At 42.2% G+C, this 20,000-nt stretch overlaps 1 protein-coding gene across 1 annotated transcript; it reads right to left on the bottom strand.

Moving 5' to 3' along the window:
• Positions 1–9,274: 9,274 nt before the first annotated feature.
• On the bottom strand, positions 9,275–19,395 carry LOC106596978 (NLR family CARD domain-containing protein 3-like; the record flags this gene model as incomplete). Its single annotated transcript, XM_045711923.1, has 4 exons — positions 9,275–9,440; positions 13,827–14,000; positions 17,025–18,789; positions 19,176–19,395. Coding segments are annotated over 4 exons (2,325 nt in total), but the record flags the coding sequence as incomplete, so codon positions are not given.
• Positions 19,396–20,000: the final 605 nt, after the last annotated feature.

The raw sequence follows: 20,000 nt of genomic DNA, 5'->3' as shown, positions 1-20,000 counted from the left end.
ATGGTAGTGGAGTTATTATTATACCAGCTGGAGGAGGGGACGTCTATGGTAGTGGAGTTATTATTATACCAGCTGGAGGAGGGGACGTCTATGGTAGTGGAGTTATTATTATACCAGCTGGAGGAGGGGACGTCTATGGTAGTGGAGTTATTATTATACCAGCTGGAGGAGGGGACGTCTATGGTAGTGGAGTTATTATTATACCAGCTGGAGGAGGGGACGTCTATGGTAGTGGAGTTATTATTATACCAGCTGGAGGAGGGGACGTCTATGGTAGTGGAGTTATTATTATACCAGCTGGAGGAGGGGACGTCTATGGTAGTAGGATTATTATTATGCCAGCTGGAGGAGGGGACGTCTATGGTAGTGGAGTTATTATTATACCAGCTGGAGGAGGGGACGTCTATGGTAGTGGAGTTATTATTATACCAGCTGGAGGAGGGGACGTCTATGGTAGTGGAGTTATTATTATACCAGCTGGAGGAGGGGACGTCTATGGTAGTGGAGTTATTATTATACCAGCTGGAGGAGGGGACGTCTATGGTAGTGGAGTTATTATTATACCAGCTGGAGGAGGGGACGTCTATGGTAGTGGAGTTATTATTATACCAGCTGGAGGAGGGGACGTCTATGGTAGTGGAGTTATTATTATACCAGCTGGAGGAGGGGACGTCTATGGTAGTGGAGTTATTATTATACCAGCTGGAGGAGGGGACGTCTATGGTAGTGGAGTTATTATTATACCAGCTGGAGGAGGGGACGTCTATGGTAGTGGAGTTATTATTATACCAGCTGGAGGAGGGGACGTCTATGGTAGTGGAGTTATTATTATACCAGCTGGAGGAGGGGACGTCTATGGTAGTGGAGTTATTATTATACCAGCTGGAGGAGGGGACGTCTATGGTAGTGGAGTTATTATTATACCAGCTGGAGGAGGGGACGTCTATGGTAGTGGAGTTATTATTATACCAGCTGGAGGAGGGGACGTCTATGGTAGTGGAGTTATTATTATACCAGCTGGAGGAGGGGACGTCTATGGTAGTGGAGTTATTATTATACCAGCTGGAGGAGGGGACGTCTATGGTAGTAGGATTATTATTATGCCAGCTGGAGGAGGGGACGTCTATGGTAGTGGAGTTATTATTATACCAGCTGGAGGAGGGGACGTCTATGGTAGTGGAGTTATTATTATACCAGCTGGAGGAGGGGACGTCTATGGTAGTGGAGTTATTATTATACCAGCTGGAGGAGGGGACGTCTATGGTAGTGGAGTTATTATTATACCAGCTGGAGGAGGGGACGTCTATGGTAGTGGAGTTATTATTATACCAGCTGGAGGAGGGGACGTCTATGGTAGTGGAGTTATTATTATACCAGCTGGAGGAGGGGACGTCTATGGTAGTGGAGTTATTATTATACCAGCTGGAGGAGGGGACGTCTATGGTAGTGGAGTTATTATTATACCAGCTGGAGGAGGGGACGTCTATGGTAGTGGAGTTATTATTATACCAGCTGGAGGAGGGGACGTCTATGGTAGTGGAGTTATTATTATACCAGCTGGAGGAGGGGACGTCTATGGTAGTGGAGTTATTATTATACCAGCTGGAGGAGGGGACGTCTATGGTAGTGGAGTTATTATTATACCAGCTGGAGGAGGGGACGTCTATGGTAGTGGAGTTATTATTATACCAGCTGGAGGAGGGGACGTCTATGGTAGTGGAGTTATTATTATACCAGCTGGAGGAGAGGACGTCTATGGTAGTGGAGTTATTATTATACCAGCTGGAGGAGGGGACGTCTATGGTAGTGGAGTTATTATTATACCAGCTGGAGGAGGGGACGTCTATGGTAGTGGAGTTATTATTATACCAGCTGGAGGAGGGGACGTCTATGGTAGTGGAGTTATTATTATACCAGCTGGAGGAGGGGACGTCTATGGTAGTGGAGTTATTATTATACCAGCTGGAGGAGGGGACGTCTATGGTAGTGGAGTTATTATTATACCAGCTGGAGGAGGGGACGTCTATGGTAGTGGAGTTATTATTATACCAGCTGGAGAAGGGGACGTCTATGGTAGTGGAGTTATTATTATACCAGCTGGAGGAGGGGACGTCTATGGTAGTGGAGTTATTATTATACCAGCTGGAGGAGGGGACGTCTATGGTAGTGGAGTTATTATTATACCAGCTGGAGGAGGGGACGTCTATGGTAGTGGAGTTATTATTATACCAGCTGGAGGAGAGGACGTCTATGGTAGTGGAGTTATTATTATACCAGCTGGAGGAGGGGACGTCTATGGTAGTGGAGTTATTATTATACCAGCTGGAGGAGGGGACGTCTATGGTAGTGGAGTTATTATTATACCAGCTGGAGGAGGGGACGTCTATGGTAGTGGAGTTATTATTATACCAGCTGGAGGAGGGGACGTCTATGGTAGTGGGATTATTATTATACCAGCTGGAGGAGGGGACGTCTATGGTAGTGGAGTTATTATTATACCAGCTGGAGGAGGGGACGTCTATGGTAGTGGAGTTATTATTATACCAGCTGGAGGAGGGGACGTCTATGGTAGTGGAGTTATTATTATACCAGCTGGAGGAGGGGACGTCTATGGTAGTGGAGTTATTATTATACCAGCTGGAGGAGGGGACGTCTATGGTAGTGGAGTTATTATTATACCAGCTGGAGGAGGGGACGTCTATGGTAGTGGAGTTATTATTATACCAGCTGGAGGAGGGGACGTCTATGGTAGTGGAGTTATTATTATACCAGCTGGAGGAGGGGACGTCTATGGTAGTGGAGTTATTATTATACCAGCTGGAGGAGGGGACGTCTATGGTAGTGGAGTTATTATTATACCAGCTGGAGGAGGGGACGTCTATGGTAGTGGAGTTATTATTATACCAGCTGGAGGAGGGGACGTCTATGGTAGTGGAGTTATTATTATACCAGCTGGAGGAGGGGACGTCTATGGTAGTGGAGTTATTATTATACCAGCTGGAGGAGGGGACGTCTATGGTAGTGGAGTTATTATTATACCAGCTGGAGGAGAGGACGTCTATGGTAGTGGAGTTATTATTATACCAGCTGGAGGAGGGGACGTCTATGGTAGTGGAGTTATTATTATACCAGCTGGAGGAGGGGACGTCTATGGTAGTGGAGTTATTATTATACCAGCTGGAGGAGGGGACGTCTATGGTAGTGGAGTTATTATTATACCAGCTGGAGGAGGGGACGTCTATGGTAGTGGAGTTATTATTATACCAGCTGGAGGAGGGGACGTCTATGGTAGTGGAGTTATTATTATACCAGCTGGAGGAGGGGACGTCTATGGTAGTGGAGTTATTATTATACCAGCTGGAGGAGGGGACGTCTATGGTAGTGGAGTTATTATTATACCAGCTGGAGGAGGGGACGTCTATGGTAGTGGAGTTATTATTATGCCAGCTGGAGGAGGGGACGTCTATGGTAGTGGAGTTATTATTATACCAGCTGGAGGAGGGGACGTCTATGGTAGTGGAGTTATTATTATACCAGCTGGAGGAGGGGACGTCTATGGTAGTGGAGTTATTATTATACCAGCTGGAGGAGGGGACGTCTATGGTAGTGGAGTTATTATTATACCAGCTGGAGGAGGGGACGTCTATGGTAGTGGAGTTATTATTATACCAGCTGGAGGAGGGGACGTCTATGGTAGTGGAGTTATTATTATACCAGCTGGAGGAGGGGACGTCTATGGTAGTGGAGTTATTATTATACCAGCTGGAGGAGGGGACGTCTATGGTAGTGGAGTTATTATTATACCAGCTGGAGGAGGGGACGTCTATGGTAGTGGAGTTATTATTATACCAGCTGGAGGAGGGGACGTCTATGGTAGTGGAGTTATTATTATACCAGCTGGAGGAGGGGACGTCTATGGTAGTGGAGTTATTATTATACCAGCTGGAGGAGGGGACGTCTATGGTAGTGGAGTTATTATTATACCAGCTGGAGGAGGGGACGTCTATGGTAGTGGAGTTATTATTATACCAGCTGGAGGAGGGGACGTCTATGGTAGTGGAGTTATTATTATACCAGCTGGAGGAGGGGACGTCTATGGTAGTGGAGTTATTATTATACCAGCTGGAGGAGGGGACGTCTATGGTAGTGGAGTTATTATTATACCAGCTGGAGGAGGGGACGTCTATGGTAGTGGAGTTATTATTATACCAGCTGGAGGAGGGGACGTCTATGGTAGTGGAGTTATTATTATACCAGCTGGAGGAGGGGACGTCTATGGTAGTGGAGTTATTATTATGCCAGCTGGAGGAGGGGACGTCTATGGTAGTGGAGTTATTATTATACCAGCTGGAGGAGGGGACGTCTATGGTAGTGGAGTTATTATTATACCAGCTGGAGGAGGGGACGTCTATGGTAGTGGAGTTATTATTATACCAGCTGGAGGAGGGGACGTCTATGGTAGTGGAGTTATTATTATACCAGCTGGAGGAGGGGACGTCTATGGTAGTGGAGTTATTATTATACCAGCTGGAGGAGGGGACGTCTATGGTAGTGGAGTTATTATTATACCAGCTGGAGGAGGGGACGTCTATGGTAGTGGAGTTATTATTATACCAGCTGGAGGAGGGGACGTCTATGGTAGTGGAGTTATTATTATGCCAGGCAGAGTAACTGTAGTCAGAGCAGAACAGACTCCAGGACTTGTCATTACATCCAAGACAACAGTCATCACCCCATCCTCTCCTGTTGATTCCTTTATATGTCACTCCTATACCAGCCCCCCCACTCCACTCTACCTCCCAGTAACAGCGCCCAGTCAGACCCTCTCTACACAGCACCTGTCTACAGTCCTCAAATCTCTCTGGGTGATCAGGATACGGCTGCTCCTCTGTCCTACATGTCACCTTTCTGTTCTCCTCAGACAGAGAGAGGCGTCTGTTTACTGTGTTTAGGTCCAGTGTGAGATCACAGACATCTGATGGATGAAACCAGACACAATATTAGAAATCATCATCATTCACATTAGAATGTTAACTCACTTTTCACTAATTCATTTAATGTAGATGTTTCTAGGTATCAAAAGGAGAAGTTAAGGTAACTTGAGACTTGTTGAATGATCATATGTTATACTGTATGGTAATATAATACACACTTATTCACAATAATTACACACACACACACACACACACACACACACACTGTCATATCAACTCTTTGTAAACGTTGGTGTCCCTGATTTGTGCTTCTGTAGAACTACAGATGATATTTAATATGACCAAGTCAGTAATGATGGTGGTCTTTGACTTAACTTGAATTAAGACTTATTCTTAGTCATATTCTTCACAGCAGTCAACACTCACATTTTCTAAGTCCAGGTTTCATTCTGTTCTCTCCACCATGTTCCACACTGTAGCGGTAAGCAGAAAAACAGACAGTCATTGAGGGATACACCTGAACTCACACACACACACACACACACACACACACACACACACACACACACACACACACACACACACACACACACACACACACACACACACACACACACACACACACACACACACACACACACACACTGGACATATATACACACTGGACACCTGGACACAAACACACTGGACACACACACACACTCACACTGGACAAAAACACACACACACACAAACTGGACACAAACACCTTTTTCCCTCCCGTTAACCAGGTCAACTCCCATTGGCCACAACTTAACAAGCGACCTTATTGGTCAAAACTTAAACTTCAAAGTAAAACAAACTATTCACTTATACGTTAAATAAATATTTCTTCAAAAAGCATAATGCATTAACAACATTACAGTTTAGGAGCAATTCAATCATCTTTTAAATATAATACCAATTAATTATAACAAATAAACTCAATACTTGGTTCAAACAAGGGTATTACAGAAACATACAGTCAATAATACAGTAGAAAAATAAGTCTATATACAATGTGAGCAAATGAAGTGAAATAAGGGAGGTAAAGGCAAAAAAAGGCCATGGTTGCAAAGTAAATACAATATAGCAAGTAAAACACTGGAATGGAAGATATGCAGTGGAAGAAAGTGCAAAGTAGAAATAATGGGGAGCAAAGGAGCTAAATAAATAAATACAGTAGGGGAAGAAGTAGTTGGGCTAAATTATAGATGGGCTATGTACAGGTGCAGTAATCTGTGAGCTGCTCTGACAGCTGGTGCTTAAAGCTAGTGAGGGAGATAAGTGTTTCCAGTTTTAGTGATTTTTGTAGTTCGTTCCAGTCATTGGCAGCAGAGAACTGGAAGAAGAGGTGGCCGAAGGAGGAATTTGCTTTGGGGGTGACCAGGGAGATATACCTGCTGGAGCGCGTGCTACAGGTGGGTGCTGCTATGGTGACCAGTGAGCGGAGATGAGGGGGGACTTTCTTTACCTAGCAGGGTCTTGTAGATGACCTGGAGCCAGTGGGTTTGGCAACGAGTGTGAAGCGAGGGCCAGACAACGAGAGCGTACAGGTCGCAGTGGTGGGTAGTACAGTGGGGGGAAAAAGTATTTGATCCCCTGCTGATTTTCTACCTTTGCCCACTTACAAAGACATGATCAGTCTATAATTTTAATGGTAGGTTTATTTGAACAGTGAGAGACAGAATAACAGCAAAAAAAAATCAAGAAAAAAGCATGTCAAAAATGTTGTATATTGATTTGCATTTTAATGAGGGAAATAAGTATTTGACCCCTCTGCAAAACATGACTTAGTACTTGGTGGCAAAACCCTTGTTGGCAATCAGAGGTCAGACGTTTCTTGTAGTTGGCCACCAGGTTTGCACACATCTCAGGAGGGATTTTGTCCCACTCCTCTTTGCAGATCTTCTCCAAGTCATTAAGGTTTCGAGGCTGACGTTTGGCAACTCGAACCTTTCAGCTCCTCCACAGATTTTCTATGGGATTAAGGTCTGGAGACTGGCTAGGCCACTCCAGGACCTTAATGTGCTTCTTCTTGAGCCACTCCTTTGTTGCCTTGGCCGTGTGTTTTGGGTCATTGTCATGCTGGAATACCCATCCACGACCCATTTTCAATGCCCTGGCTGAGGGAAGGAGGTTCTCACCCAAGATTTGACGGTACATGGCCCCGTCCTTCGTCCCTTTGATGCAGTGAAGTTGTCCTGTCCCCTTAGCAGAAAAACACCCCCAAAGCATAATGTTTCCACCTCCATGTTTGACGGTGGAGATGGTGTTCTTGGGGTCATAGGCAGCAATCCTCCTCCTCCAAACACGGCGAGTTGACTTGATGTCAAAGAGCTCCATTTTGGTCTCATCTGACCACAACATTTTCACCCAGTTGTCCTCTGAATCATTCAGATGTTCATTGGCAAACTTCAGACGGGCATGTATATGTATTCTTGAGCAGGAGGACCTTGCGGGCGCTGTAGGATTTCAGTCCTTCACGGCATAGTGTGTTACCAATTGTTTTCTTGGTGACTGTGGTCCCAGCTGCCTTGAGATCATTGACAAGATCCTCCCGTGGAGTTCTGGGCTGATTCCTCACCGTTCTCATGATCATTGCAACTCCATGAGGTGAGATCTTGCATGGAGCCCCAGGCCGAGGGATATTGACAGTTCTTTTGTGTTTCTTCCATTTGCGAATAATCGCACCATATGTTGTCACCTTCTTACCAAGCTGCTTGGCGATGGTCGTGTAGCCCATTCCAGCCTTGTGTAGGTCTACAATCTTGTCCCTGACATCCTTGGAGAGCTCTTTGGTCTTGGCCATGGTGGAGAGTTTGGAATCTGATTGATTGATTGCTTCTGTGGACGGGTGTCTTTTTTTACAGGTAACAAGCTGCGGTTAAGAGCACTCCCTTTACTTAAGAGTGTGCTCCTAATCTCAGCTCGTTACCTGTATAATAGACACCTGGGAGCCAGAAATCTTTCTGATTGAGAGGGGGTCAAATACTTATTTCCCTCATTAAAATGCAAATCAATTTATAACATTTCTGACATGAGTTTTTCTGGATCTTTTTGTTGTTATTATGTCTCTCACTGTTCAAATAAACCATTAAAATTATAGACTGATCCTTTCTTTGTCAGTGGACAAACGTACAAAATCAGCAGGGGATCAAATACTTTTTTCCCCCACTGTATATGGGGCTTTGGTGACAAAACGGATGGCACTGTGATAGACTGCATCCAATTTATTGAGTAGGGTATTGGAGGCTATTTTGTAAATGACATCGCCGAAGTCGAGGATCGGTAGGATGGTCAGTTTTACAAGGGTATGTTTGGCAGCATGAGTGAAGGATGCTTTGTTGCGAAATAGGAAGCCAATTCTAGATTTAACTTTGGATTGGAGATGCTTATAGTGAGTCTGGAAGGAGAGTTTACAGTCTAACCAGACACCTAGGTATTTGTAGTTGTCCACATATTCTTAGTCAGAACCGTCCAGAGTAGTGATGCTGGACAGGTGGGCAGGTGCAGGCAGCGATCGGTTGAAGAGCATGCATTTAGTTTTACTTGTATTTAAGAGCAGTTGGAGGCCACGGAAGGAGAGCTGTATGACATTGAAGCTCGTCTGGAGGTTAGTTAACACAGTGTCCAAAGAAGGGCCAGAAGTATACAGAAGTATACAGAATAACACCAATAACAAAGGGGGTCTGATCTTTGTGCCTCTGTAACTTTCTCATTCATCATCATTCACGATTCATTCATGATTATTCATAATCATGGTAGCATCCACATGAATGTAGAAGTGTTCAGAAACATCTTCTATTCTTACTGACAATACAAGTGAAGTGACTCCAAAATGACAGGACATTATTCACCATTCAGTTTCCATTAGGAAAAACATCATCCAAAACACAACCAAAACAAACTGAAAAATGATTTCAACAAGTTTGTAGAATCACAAGCTTGATGTAATCACTGCAGGCATGGAATATGGTACAACTACTAAACTTATGACTACTTTAATACAATATAAGTGAATTTGTCCAAATAATTAAGACTTATTCAAATGGGAGAACTACGTACAGAAAGTGCTTTAATTTCTAAACGGTAAAACAGATATGCATGAAAATACCCTCAAATAAAAGGTGACATTATGTAAGGTCACCTAATATGAAACATCTCAAATCCAAAATGCTGGAGCATAGCACCAAATGTAAAACTGTAAGCTTCACTGTCCAAACACATATGGTGTGGACTATGTGTGTCTGGTAAACACATGTGGATCTGGTGAAGAGTTATCACTTGTTGACCAACTACAGGAATACTGACCTCAGAATCTCCAGTCTGCAGTGTGGATCCTCCAGTCCAGCAGAGAGCAGCTTCACTCCTGAATCCTTCAGGTCATTGTTACTCAGGTCCAGCTCTCTCAGGTGTGAGGGGTTTGACTCCAGAGCTGAGACCAGAGAATCACAGCCTTCCTCTGTGACTCCACAGCCTGACAGCCTGCAAAGAGTCAAATCAAATTAAAATCACACTGCTATGCTTTAGGGTGGTGAAAATAGTGGCAGTATAATTTTTCAACATTTTTCAGATATCAGTGTCCTGAAACCTTACATATCTATTCGTAAATTAATGTATCATCATTAAAAATGACAAATGATCAAAGTATTGCCTGCAGATAGAAACATATATAGTACAAATATTTGAGTAGACTGACCAGACCAGTTTAAAAAGCAGTATCAGTCAGAAGACAGACAGTGAAGTATCAGATTTAGATTGTATTGAGTATACAGTCCACACCATATCTATTTTGACAGTGAAGCAAACATTTTAAATGTGGCTCTGTACTCCAACATTTTGGATTTCAGATTAAATGTTTCATATGAGGTGACAGTATATAATGTCACCTTTTATTTGAGGGTATTTTAATACATACATTTGAAGTCAGAAGTTTACATACACCTTAGCCAAATACATTTAAACTCCATTTTTACAATTCCTGACATTTAATCCTAATAAAAATCCTCTGTCTTAGGTCAGTTAGGATCACCACTTTATTTTAAGAATGTGAAATGTCAGAATAATAGTAGAGAGAATGATTAATTTCAGCTTTTATTTCTTTCATCACATTCCCAGTGGGTCAGAAGTTTACATACACTCAATTAGTATTTGGTAGCATTGCCTTTAAATGGTTTAACTTGGGTTAAACGTTTCGGGTAACCTTCCACAAGCTTCCCACAATAAGTTGGGTGAATTTTGGCCCATTCCTCCTGACAGAGCTGGTGTAACTGAGTCAGGTTTGTAGGCCTCTTGCTTGCACACGCTCTTTCAGTTCTGTCCACAAATGTTCTATAGGATTGAGGTCAGGGCTTTGTGATGGCCATTCCAATACATTGTTGTCCTTCAGCCATTTTGCCACAACTTTGGAAGTATCGTTGGGGTCATTTTCCATTTGGAAGACCCATTTGTGACCAAGCTTTAACTTCCTGACTGATGTCTTGAGATGTTGCATCAATATATCCACATAATTTTCCTCCCTCATGATGCCATCTATTTTGTGAAGTGCACCAGTCCCTCCTGCAGCAAAACACCCCCACAACATGATGCTGCCACCCCCGGGCTTCACGGTTGGGATGGTGTTCTTTGGCTTGCAAGCCTCCCCCTTTTTCCTCCAAACATAACGATGGTCATTATGGCCAAACAGTTCTTGTTTTGTTTCATCTGACCAGAGGACATTTCTCCAAAAAGTACGATATTTGTCCCCATGTGCAGTTGCAAACCGTAGTCATGCTTTTTTTATGGCGGTTTGGGAGCAGTGGCTTCTTCCTTGCTGAGCAACCTTTCAGCTTACGGCGATATAGGACTCGTTTTACTGTGGATATAGATACTTTTGTACCTGTTTCCTCCAACATCTTCACAAGGTCCTTTGCTGTTGTTCTGGGATTGATTTGCACCAAAGTAAGTTAATCTCTAGGAGACAGAACGTGTCTCCTTCCTGAGCGGAATGGCGGCTGTGTGGTCCCATGGTGTTTAGACTTGCGTACTATTGTTTGAACAGATGAACGTGTTACCTTCAGGCGTTTGGAAATTGCTCCCAAGGATGAAAAAGACTTGTGGAGGTCTACAATTTTTTTTATGAGATATTGACTGATTTCTTTTGATTTTCCCATGATGTCAAGCAAAGAGGCACTGAGTTTGAAGGTAGGCCGTGAAATACATCCACATTATGTCAATTAGTCTATCAGATGCTTCTAAAGCCATGACATCATTTTCTGGAATTTTCCAAGCTGTTTAAAGGCACAGTCAACTTAGTGTATGTAAACTTCTGACCCACTGGAATTGTGACACAGTGAATTATAAGTGAAATAATCTGTCTGTAAACAATTGTTTCAAAAATTACTTGTGTCATGCACAAAGTAGATGTTCTAACCGACTTGCCAAAACTATAGTTTGTTAACAAGAAATTTTTGGAGAGGTTCAAAAACACGTTTTAATGACTCCAACCTCAGTGTATGTACACTTCCGACTTCAACTGTATGTGATTCACGATTAAAAATTAAATTCTGATGATGGCATGATTAAGAAAAATCATGAATAAATCATGAATCAGAATGAGTGAGAAAGTTACAGAGGCCACAACAAAACATGCTAACCTCTCACCATTACCAATAAGAGAGGCTACAACTAAACATGCTAACCTCTCACCATTACCAATAACAGAAGCTACAACAAAACATGCTAACCTCTCACCATTACCAATAACAGAGCCTACAACAAAACAGCTAACCTCTCACCATTACCAATTACAGAGGCTACAACAAAACATGCTAACCTCTCACCATTACCAATAACAGAGGCTACAACAAAACATGCTAACCTCTCACCATTACCAATAACAGAGGCTACAACAAAACATGCTAACCTCTCACCATTACCAATAACAGAGGCTACAACAAAACATGCTAACCTCTAACCATTACCAATAACAGGGGCTACAACAAAACATGCTAACCTCTCACCATTACCAAAAACAGAGGCTACAACAAAACATGCTAACCTCTCACCATTACCAATAACAGAGGCTACAACAAAACATGCTAACCTCTAACCATTACCAATAACAGGGGCTACAACAAAACATGCTAACCTCTCACCATTACCAATATCAGAGGCTACAACAAAACATGCTAACCATGTAATGGACAATCACAAAATAGTCCAAATTGGTCAAGAGAAATAAAAAAAATGACTTGTTTAAAAAATAAAGTTAAAAACAGAAAAGTGGAGCGTGCATATGTATTCACCCCCTTTGCTATGAAGCCCATAAATAATATCTGGTGCAACCAAATACCTTCAGAAGTCACATCATAGGTAAATAAACTCCACATGTGTGCAATCTAAGTGTCACATGATCTGTCATATAATCTCAGTATATATACACCTGTTCTGAAAGGACCCAGAGTCTGCAGCACCACTAAGCAAGGGGCACCACCAAGGAAGCGGCACCATGAAGACCAAGGAGCTCTCCAAACAGGTCAGGGACAGAGTTGTGGAGAAGTACAGATCAGGGTTGGGCTATAAAAGAATATCTGAAACTTTGGACATCCCACGGAGCACCATTAAATCCGTTATTAAAAAATGGAAAGAATATGGCACCAAAACAAACCTGCCAAGAGAGGGCCGCCCACCAAAACTCACAGACCAGGCAAGGAGGGCATTAATCAGAGAGGCAACAAAGAGACCAAAGATAACCCTGAAGGAGCTGCAAAGCTCCACAGCGGAGATTGGAGTATCTGTCCATAGGACCACTTTAAGCCGTACACTCCATAGAGCTGGGCTTTACGGAAGAGTGGCCAGAAAAAAAGCCATTGCTTGAAGAAAAAAAATAAGCAAACACATTTGGTGTTCACCAAAAGGCATGTGGCAGACTCCCCAAACATATGGAAGAAGGTACTCTGGTTAGATGAGACTAAAATTGAGCTTTTTGGCCATCAAGGAAAACGCTATGTCTGGTGCAAACCCAACACCTCTCATCACCCCGAGAACCTCATCCCCACAGTGAAGCATGGTGGTGGCAGCATCATGCTGTGGGTTTGTTTTTCATCGGCAGGGACTGGAAAACTGGTCAGAATTGAAGGAATGATGGATGGTGCTAAATACAGGGAAATCCTTGAGGGAAACCTGTTTCTGTCTTCCAGAGATTTGAGACTGCTAAAGCAACACTCGAGTGGTTTAAGGGGAAAAATGTAACTGTTTTGTAATGGCGTAGTCAAAGCCAAGACCTCAATCCAATTGAGAATCTGTGGTATGACTTAAAGATTGCTGTACACCAGCGGAACCCATCCAACTTGAAGGAGCTGGAGCAGTTTTGCCTTGAAGAATGGGCAAAAATCCCAGTGGCTAGATGTGCCAAGCTTATAGAGACATACCCAAGAGACTTGCAGCTGTAATAGCTGCAAAAGGTGGCTCTACAAAGTATTGACTTTGGGGGGGGGGGGGTGAAAAAAAAGTGCATCTTCAAAGTGGTAGGCATGTTGTGTAAATCAAATGATACAAACCCCCCGAAAATCTATTTTAATTGCAGGTTGTAAGAAAACAAAAAGGAAAAAAGCCAAGGGGGTGAATACTTTTGCAAGCCACTGTACATACATGCTTTCATTTCTAAACGGTAAAACATATATGAATACTCTCAAATTAAAGGTGACATTCTGTACTGTCACCTAATACAAAACATTCTATCTCAAATCCAAAATGATGGAGCATAGCACCACATTTAAAACTGTAAGCTTTACTGTCCAAACACATATGGTGTGGACTATGTGTGTCTGGTAAACACATGTGGATCTGGTGAACAGTTATCACTTGTTGACCAACTACAGGAATACTGACCTCAGAGTCTCCAGTTTACAGTGGGGATTCCCCAGTCCAGCAGAGAGCAGCTCCACTCCTGAATCCTTCAGGTCATTGTTACTCAGGTCCAGCTCTCTCAGGTGTGAGGGGTTTGACTCCAGAGCTGAGACCAGAGAAGCACAGCCTTCCTCTGTGACTCCACAGCCTGACAGCCTGAAAAAGAGATCATCATGACTTCACAAACACACTGTTAATTTAACGATTAGTGTAGAAGGACAATGGCAGATGCATTTGGTTTATTCTCTCAAACAACATAAAGATTCATCTTCCGTCTCCTAGAATTGTATGTTCATATTGATATACTAATGTGAAAATCAATGCATTTATTCAATATGTTATTCAATATAATATTATAATACATATTTTTCTCTAAACTTAACCTCACTGGGGTAGGGGGCAGTATTTTCACATCCGGATGAACAGCGTGCCTGTAGTAAACTGCCTGCTACTCAGGCCCAGAAGGTAGGATATGCAACTGAAATCTGAGGTTTTTAGTTTTTCAAGTGATTCCCTATCCAATATACAGTGTCTGTGGGGTCATTTTGCACTTCCTAAGGCTTCCACTAGATGTCAACAGTCTTTAGAACGTTGTTTCATGCTTCTACTGTGAATGGGGAGAGAATAAGAGTGCTTGGAAACAGATGACTGAGAAAATGACATGAGCTCAGTGGCTCGCGCCCCCATGAGAGTTAGCTGTGTTCCTTTTCATTTCTGAAGACAAAGGAATCGTCCGGTTGGAATATTATGGAAGATTTATGATAAAAACATCCTAAATATTAATTCAATAAATCGTTTGACATGTTTCTACGAACTGTAATATAACTTTTTTGACTTTGTCTGAACTTACTGCGCGAGCCCAGTGCATTTGGATTACTCGACTGAACGCGTGAACAAAATGGAGGTATTTGGATATAAAGATGAACTTTATCGAACAAAACAAACATTTATTGTGGACCTGGGATTCCTGGGAGTGCATTCCGATGAAGATCATCAAAGGTAAGTGAATATTTATGTCATTTTTGTCATTTCTGTTGACTCCAAAATGGCGGGTATCTGTATGGCTTGTTTTGATATCTGAGCGCTGTACTCAGATTATTGCAAAGTTTGCTTTCTCCGTAAAGCTTTTTTGAAATCTGACACAGCGGTTGCATTAACCTCTCTTGGGCAGGACGCTGACGTCCTTCCCATGGTTCACACTATTTCACAGCCAGTGAAAAATCAGAGCGCCAAATTCGAAACCAAAAAATGTCAGAATTCAAAGTTCTCAAACATACGACTATTTACACCATTTTAAAGATACACGTCTCCTTAATGTAACCACATTGTCCGATTTCAAAAAGGCTTTATGGCGAAAGCATAAAGTTAGATTATGTTAGGACAGTTCCAACACAAGAAAAACCACACAGCCATTTTCCTAGCAAGAACAGGCGTCACAAATACCAGAAATTCAGGTAAAATTATGCACTAACCTTTTACGATCTTCATCACATGACACTCCTAGGACATCATGTTACACAATACATGCATTTTTTTGTTCGATCAAGTTGATATTTATATCCAAAAACAGCATTTTACATTGGCGCGTGATGTTCTGAAAATATTTTGCCTCCAAAACTGCCGGTGAATCAGCAATTTACAAAAATACTCATCATAAACGTTGATAAATATTAAACTGTTATTCAAGGAATTATAGATGAACATCTCCTTTATGCAAACGCTGTGACAGATTTCAAAAAAGCTTCACGTGGAAAGCACACTTTGCAATAATCTGAGTACAGAAAAAGACAGATACCCGCCATTTTGGAGTCATCTAAAATCTTAAATAGCATTAGAAATATTCACTTACCTTTGATGATCTTCATCAGAAGGCACTTCCAGGAATCCCAGGTCCACAATAAATGTTGTTTTGTTCGATAAAGTCCATAATTTATGTCCAAATACCTCCTTGTTGTTAGCGCGTTCAGTAAGCTACTCCAAGTGTAGGAAGCGCGGCCAAAATGTCACGACGAAAAGTCAAAAAAAGTTATATTTACGTTCGTTCAAACATGTAAAACGTTGTACGGCATCAATCTTTAGGGCCTTTTTAACTTAGAACTTCAATAATATTCCAACTGGATGATTCCAATGTCTTGAAAAACGTTTTGGAACACAGCTAACTCTCATGTGAATGCGCGCTAATGAACTCATGTGCTTTCCTGAGTCAACAAATTCCAACTTCCTCTGTTCGCTCTCTGTTCATCATAGACGCCTCAAATAACTTTCTAAAGACTGTTGGCATCTAGTGGGAGCCTTAGGAAGTGCAAAATGAACCCTAAGTCACTGTGTGTTCGATAGGCAATGACTTGAAAGGACTACAAGCACCAGATTTCCCACTTCCTGGTTAGATTTTTCTCAGGTTTTTGCCTGCCATATGAGTTCTGTTATACTCACAGACATCATTCAAACAGTTTTATAAACTTCAGAGTGTTTTCTATCCAAATCTACTAATAATATGCATATTCAAGTTACTGGGCCCGAGTAGTAGGCCGTTTAATTTGGGTGCGTTTTTCATCCGGCCGTGAAAATACTGCCCCCTACCCTAAAGAAGTTAAGGAGAAGTGTATCTATAATTCTTTAAATAACAGTTGTATATTTTATCAACGTTTATGATGAGTATTTCTGTAAATTGATGTGCTCATTCACCAGAAGTTTTGGGAGGCAAAACATTTCTGAACATTACACGCCAATGTAAATGGGTTTTTTGGATATAAATATGAACTTTATCGAGCAAAACATACATGTATTGTGTAACATGAAGTCCTATGAGTGCCATCTGATGAAGATCATCAAAGGTTAGTGGTTAATTTTAGCTATATTTCTGGTTTTTGTGACACCTCTCCTTGCTTGAAAAATGGTTTGGTTTTCTTGTCTAGGTGCTGTCCTAACATAATATAATGTTATGCTTTCGCCGTAAAGCCTTTTTGAAATTGGACAGTGTGGTTGGATTAACGAGAAGTGTATCTTTAAAATGGGATATAATAGTTATATGTTTGAGAAATTTGAATTATGAGATTTTTGTTGTTTTGAATTTGGCGCCCTGCTATTTCACTGGCTGTTGAATAGTGTGTCCCACATACCCCAGAGAGGTTAATATTGCTTCCTGATGATTAGTTCTTATATGTCATTTTATTTACTCACAGAACAGCCCTGGAGGCTTTGACCACTGGCAGCAGCCTCAGAAGACCTTCCTCTGATCTGGAGTATTTCTTCAGGTCAAACACATCCAGCTCCTTTTCTGAAGTCAGCAACACAAAGACCAGAGCTGACCACTGTGCAGGTGACAGGTAGGGTTTTGAGAGACTTCCTGAGCTCAGGAAGCTTTGGATCTCCTCCACTAGAGAATGGTCATTCAGTTCATTCAGACAGTGGAACAGATTGATGCTCCTCTCTGGAGAGAGATTCTCCCCGATCTTCTCCTTGATGTACTTTACTGTCTCTTCATGGCTCTGTGAGGTGCTTCTTGTCTTTGTCAGTAGACCTCGTAAGTGCTTCTGATTGGACTCCAGTGAGAGGCCCAGAAGGAAGCGGAGGAAAAGGTCCAGGTTTCCTGTCTCACTTTGTAAGGCATTATCCACAGCACTCTTGTAGACAGTTACTTCAGGCTTGTCGTTTGTTTGCTTTTTGTCAATTAGATTCTCATTGTTGTTGATGAATGAGAGGAACACATATACAGCAGCCAGAAACTCCTGAATGCTCAGATGAACGAAGCAGTACACCTTGTCCTGGTACAGCCCACATTCCTCTTTAAAGATCTGTGTGCACAATCCTGAGTACACTGATGCTTCATTGACATCAATGCCAGCCTCTTTCAGGTCTTCTTCATAGAAAATCAGATTGCCCTTCACTAGCTGTTGAAAAGCCAGTTTTCCCAGTGACAGAATGCTCTCTTTATTCCAGTGTGGACCTGTCTCTTCTTTCCCAAGATACTTTTCATTCTTCTGTTTGGTATGAAACACCACAAGGTGTGTGTACATCTCAGTCAGAGTCTTGGGCATCTCTTCTCTCTTATGTTTCAGCATGTGTTCGAGGACTGTTGCAGAAATCCAACAGAAGACAGGAATGTGGCACATGATGTGGAGGCTCCTTGATGTCTTTACATGTGAGATGATTCTGCTGGCCAGGTCCTCATCACTGAATCTCTTTCTGAAGTACTCCTCCTTCTGTGGGTCATTGAACCCTCGTACCTCTGTCACCTGGTCAACACACCCTGAAGGGATCTTATTGGCTGCTGCAGGTCGGGTAGTTATCCAGAGGAGAGCAGAGGGAAGCAGATTTCCCTTGATGAGATTTGTCAGCAGAACATCCACTGAGGTTGACTCTGTGATGTCACAACAGATCTTGTTCTTCTGGAAGTCTAGGGGCAGTCGGCACTCATCCAGACCATCAAAGATGAACACAACTTTGTACTTGTCGAAGTTTGAGATTCTTGATTGTTTGGTTTCCATTGAGAAGTGATAGAGAAGTTCAATCAAAGTGTTTTTGTCCCCTTTCATCAAATTCAGCTCCCGAAAAGGGAATGAAAACACAAATTGAACATCCTGATTGGCTTTTCCTTCAGCCCAGTCCAGAATGAACTTCTGCACAGAGACTGTTTTTCCAATGCCAGCGACTCCCTTTGTCAGCACAGTTCTAATACGTTTGTCTTGTCCAGTTAAGAGTTTGAAGATGTCGTTACATTTGATTGCAGTCTCTGGTCTTGCTTGTTTCCTGGTTGTTGTCTCAATCTGTCTCAGCTCATGTTCATTATTGACCTCTCCTGTTCCTCCCTCTGTGATGTAGAGCTCTGTGTAGATCTTATTGAGAAGTGTTGGGTTTCCTTGTTTAGCGATCCCCTCAAATACACATTGAAACTTCTTCTTTAGATTAGATTTGAGTTCACGTTGGCAAATCACAGCAAGCTCATCTGAATGAAGAAATAACACAGAGGATATTAATATTACGTCTGTTTTAATGCCTACAGTATTGTAGGACTGTTATAACATTTTAAATTATAATCATTTATTATCTTAACTGACTGTATAAATGTGTAAATGTTTTCATAATGCATTACAGACTGGTGTGACTGATTATATTATTATTGGTATTATTGATGGTATTATTAATGTTGTCTCTCTCTGTCTCTCTAAATTAATCAACACAACACATCCCTTCTGCTACTTGATGAGGTCACTAGGTGTTGTGTTAAGGCTGCTACATTATCATTGAGTTACACAGCTACTTTAGCTGTACTTTAGCTACAGCTTTTAAATGTTATAAAACAGCATTCAACATGAGGCAGACAGATCTTACATTTCTCCAGTGTCTCAGCAAGCTCCTTCTGGTTCATTTTCCTCAGGACGTGCAGTGTGATCTTCAGAGCCCCCTCTCTGGCACTGCTCTCCTGCCTCTCATCTTCAGCATCCACCACTTCCTCATCCTGCTTCTGACTCTCAAAGCCTTCTGGGAGTTCTGGACTAAGAATCCTCTTGAACATCTTCAGCTCGTTCTTCACAAATGTCATAATTTTCTCTTCAAGCAACTGAAATAAATCAAGTAAATAAGTTAAGCAAGAGAATAAATGCTTTCTCATTAACACATTAATGAATAATTGACAGATCAACTTTACTTGAGGTAAACAAAAACAAATGTACATAACAGGACCACATACACTGAATATAGAGTCCAGGTCTGTTTGATGACTCTGGGAAGACTGACCACTGAGAATCTCTGACTCTGATCTCTCCTGTTGGTTTCTGTGGACAAAACATGAGATTACATCTCCTCATCCAGGGAGTGAGTGAGTACGGACAGACAAACAGACAGACATAGACAGAAAGCGGGACAGACAGTCAGAGACAGACAGACAGAAAGAGACAGACAGAGACAGAGACAGACAGACAGACACATACAGACAGAGAAAGACAGAAATTAGAAAGACAGACAGACAGACAGACAGACAGACAGACAGACAGACAGACAGACAGACAGACAGACAGACAGACAGACAGACAGACAGACAGACAGACAGACAGACAGACAGACAGACAGAAAAACAGAGACAGACAGAGACAGACACTGAAACAGACAGACAGACAGACAGACAGACAGACAGACAGACAGACAGACAGACAGACA

This window comes from Salmo salar, unplaced genomic scaffold, assembly GCF_905237065.1.
Source record: "Salmo salar unplaced genomic scaffold, Ssal_v3.1, whole genome shotgun sequence".
In the NCBI taxonomy this organism is placed as follows: Eukaryota; Metazoa; Chordata; class Actinopteri; order Salmoniformes; family Salmonidae; genus Salmo; species Salmo salar.
Note: the sequence above shows the minus strand (reverse complement) of the source record. Positions and strands in the feature narration are given on the sequence as shown.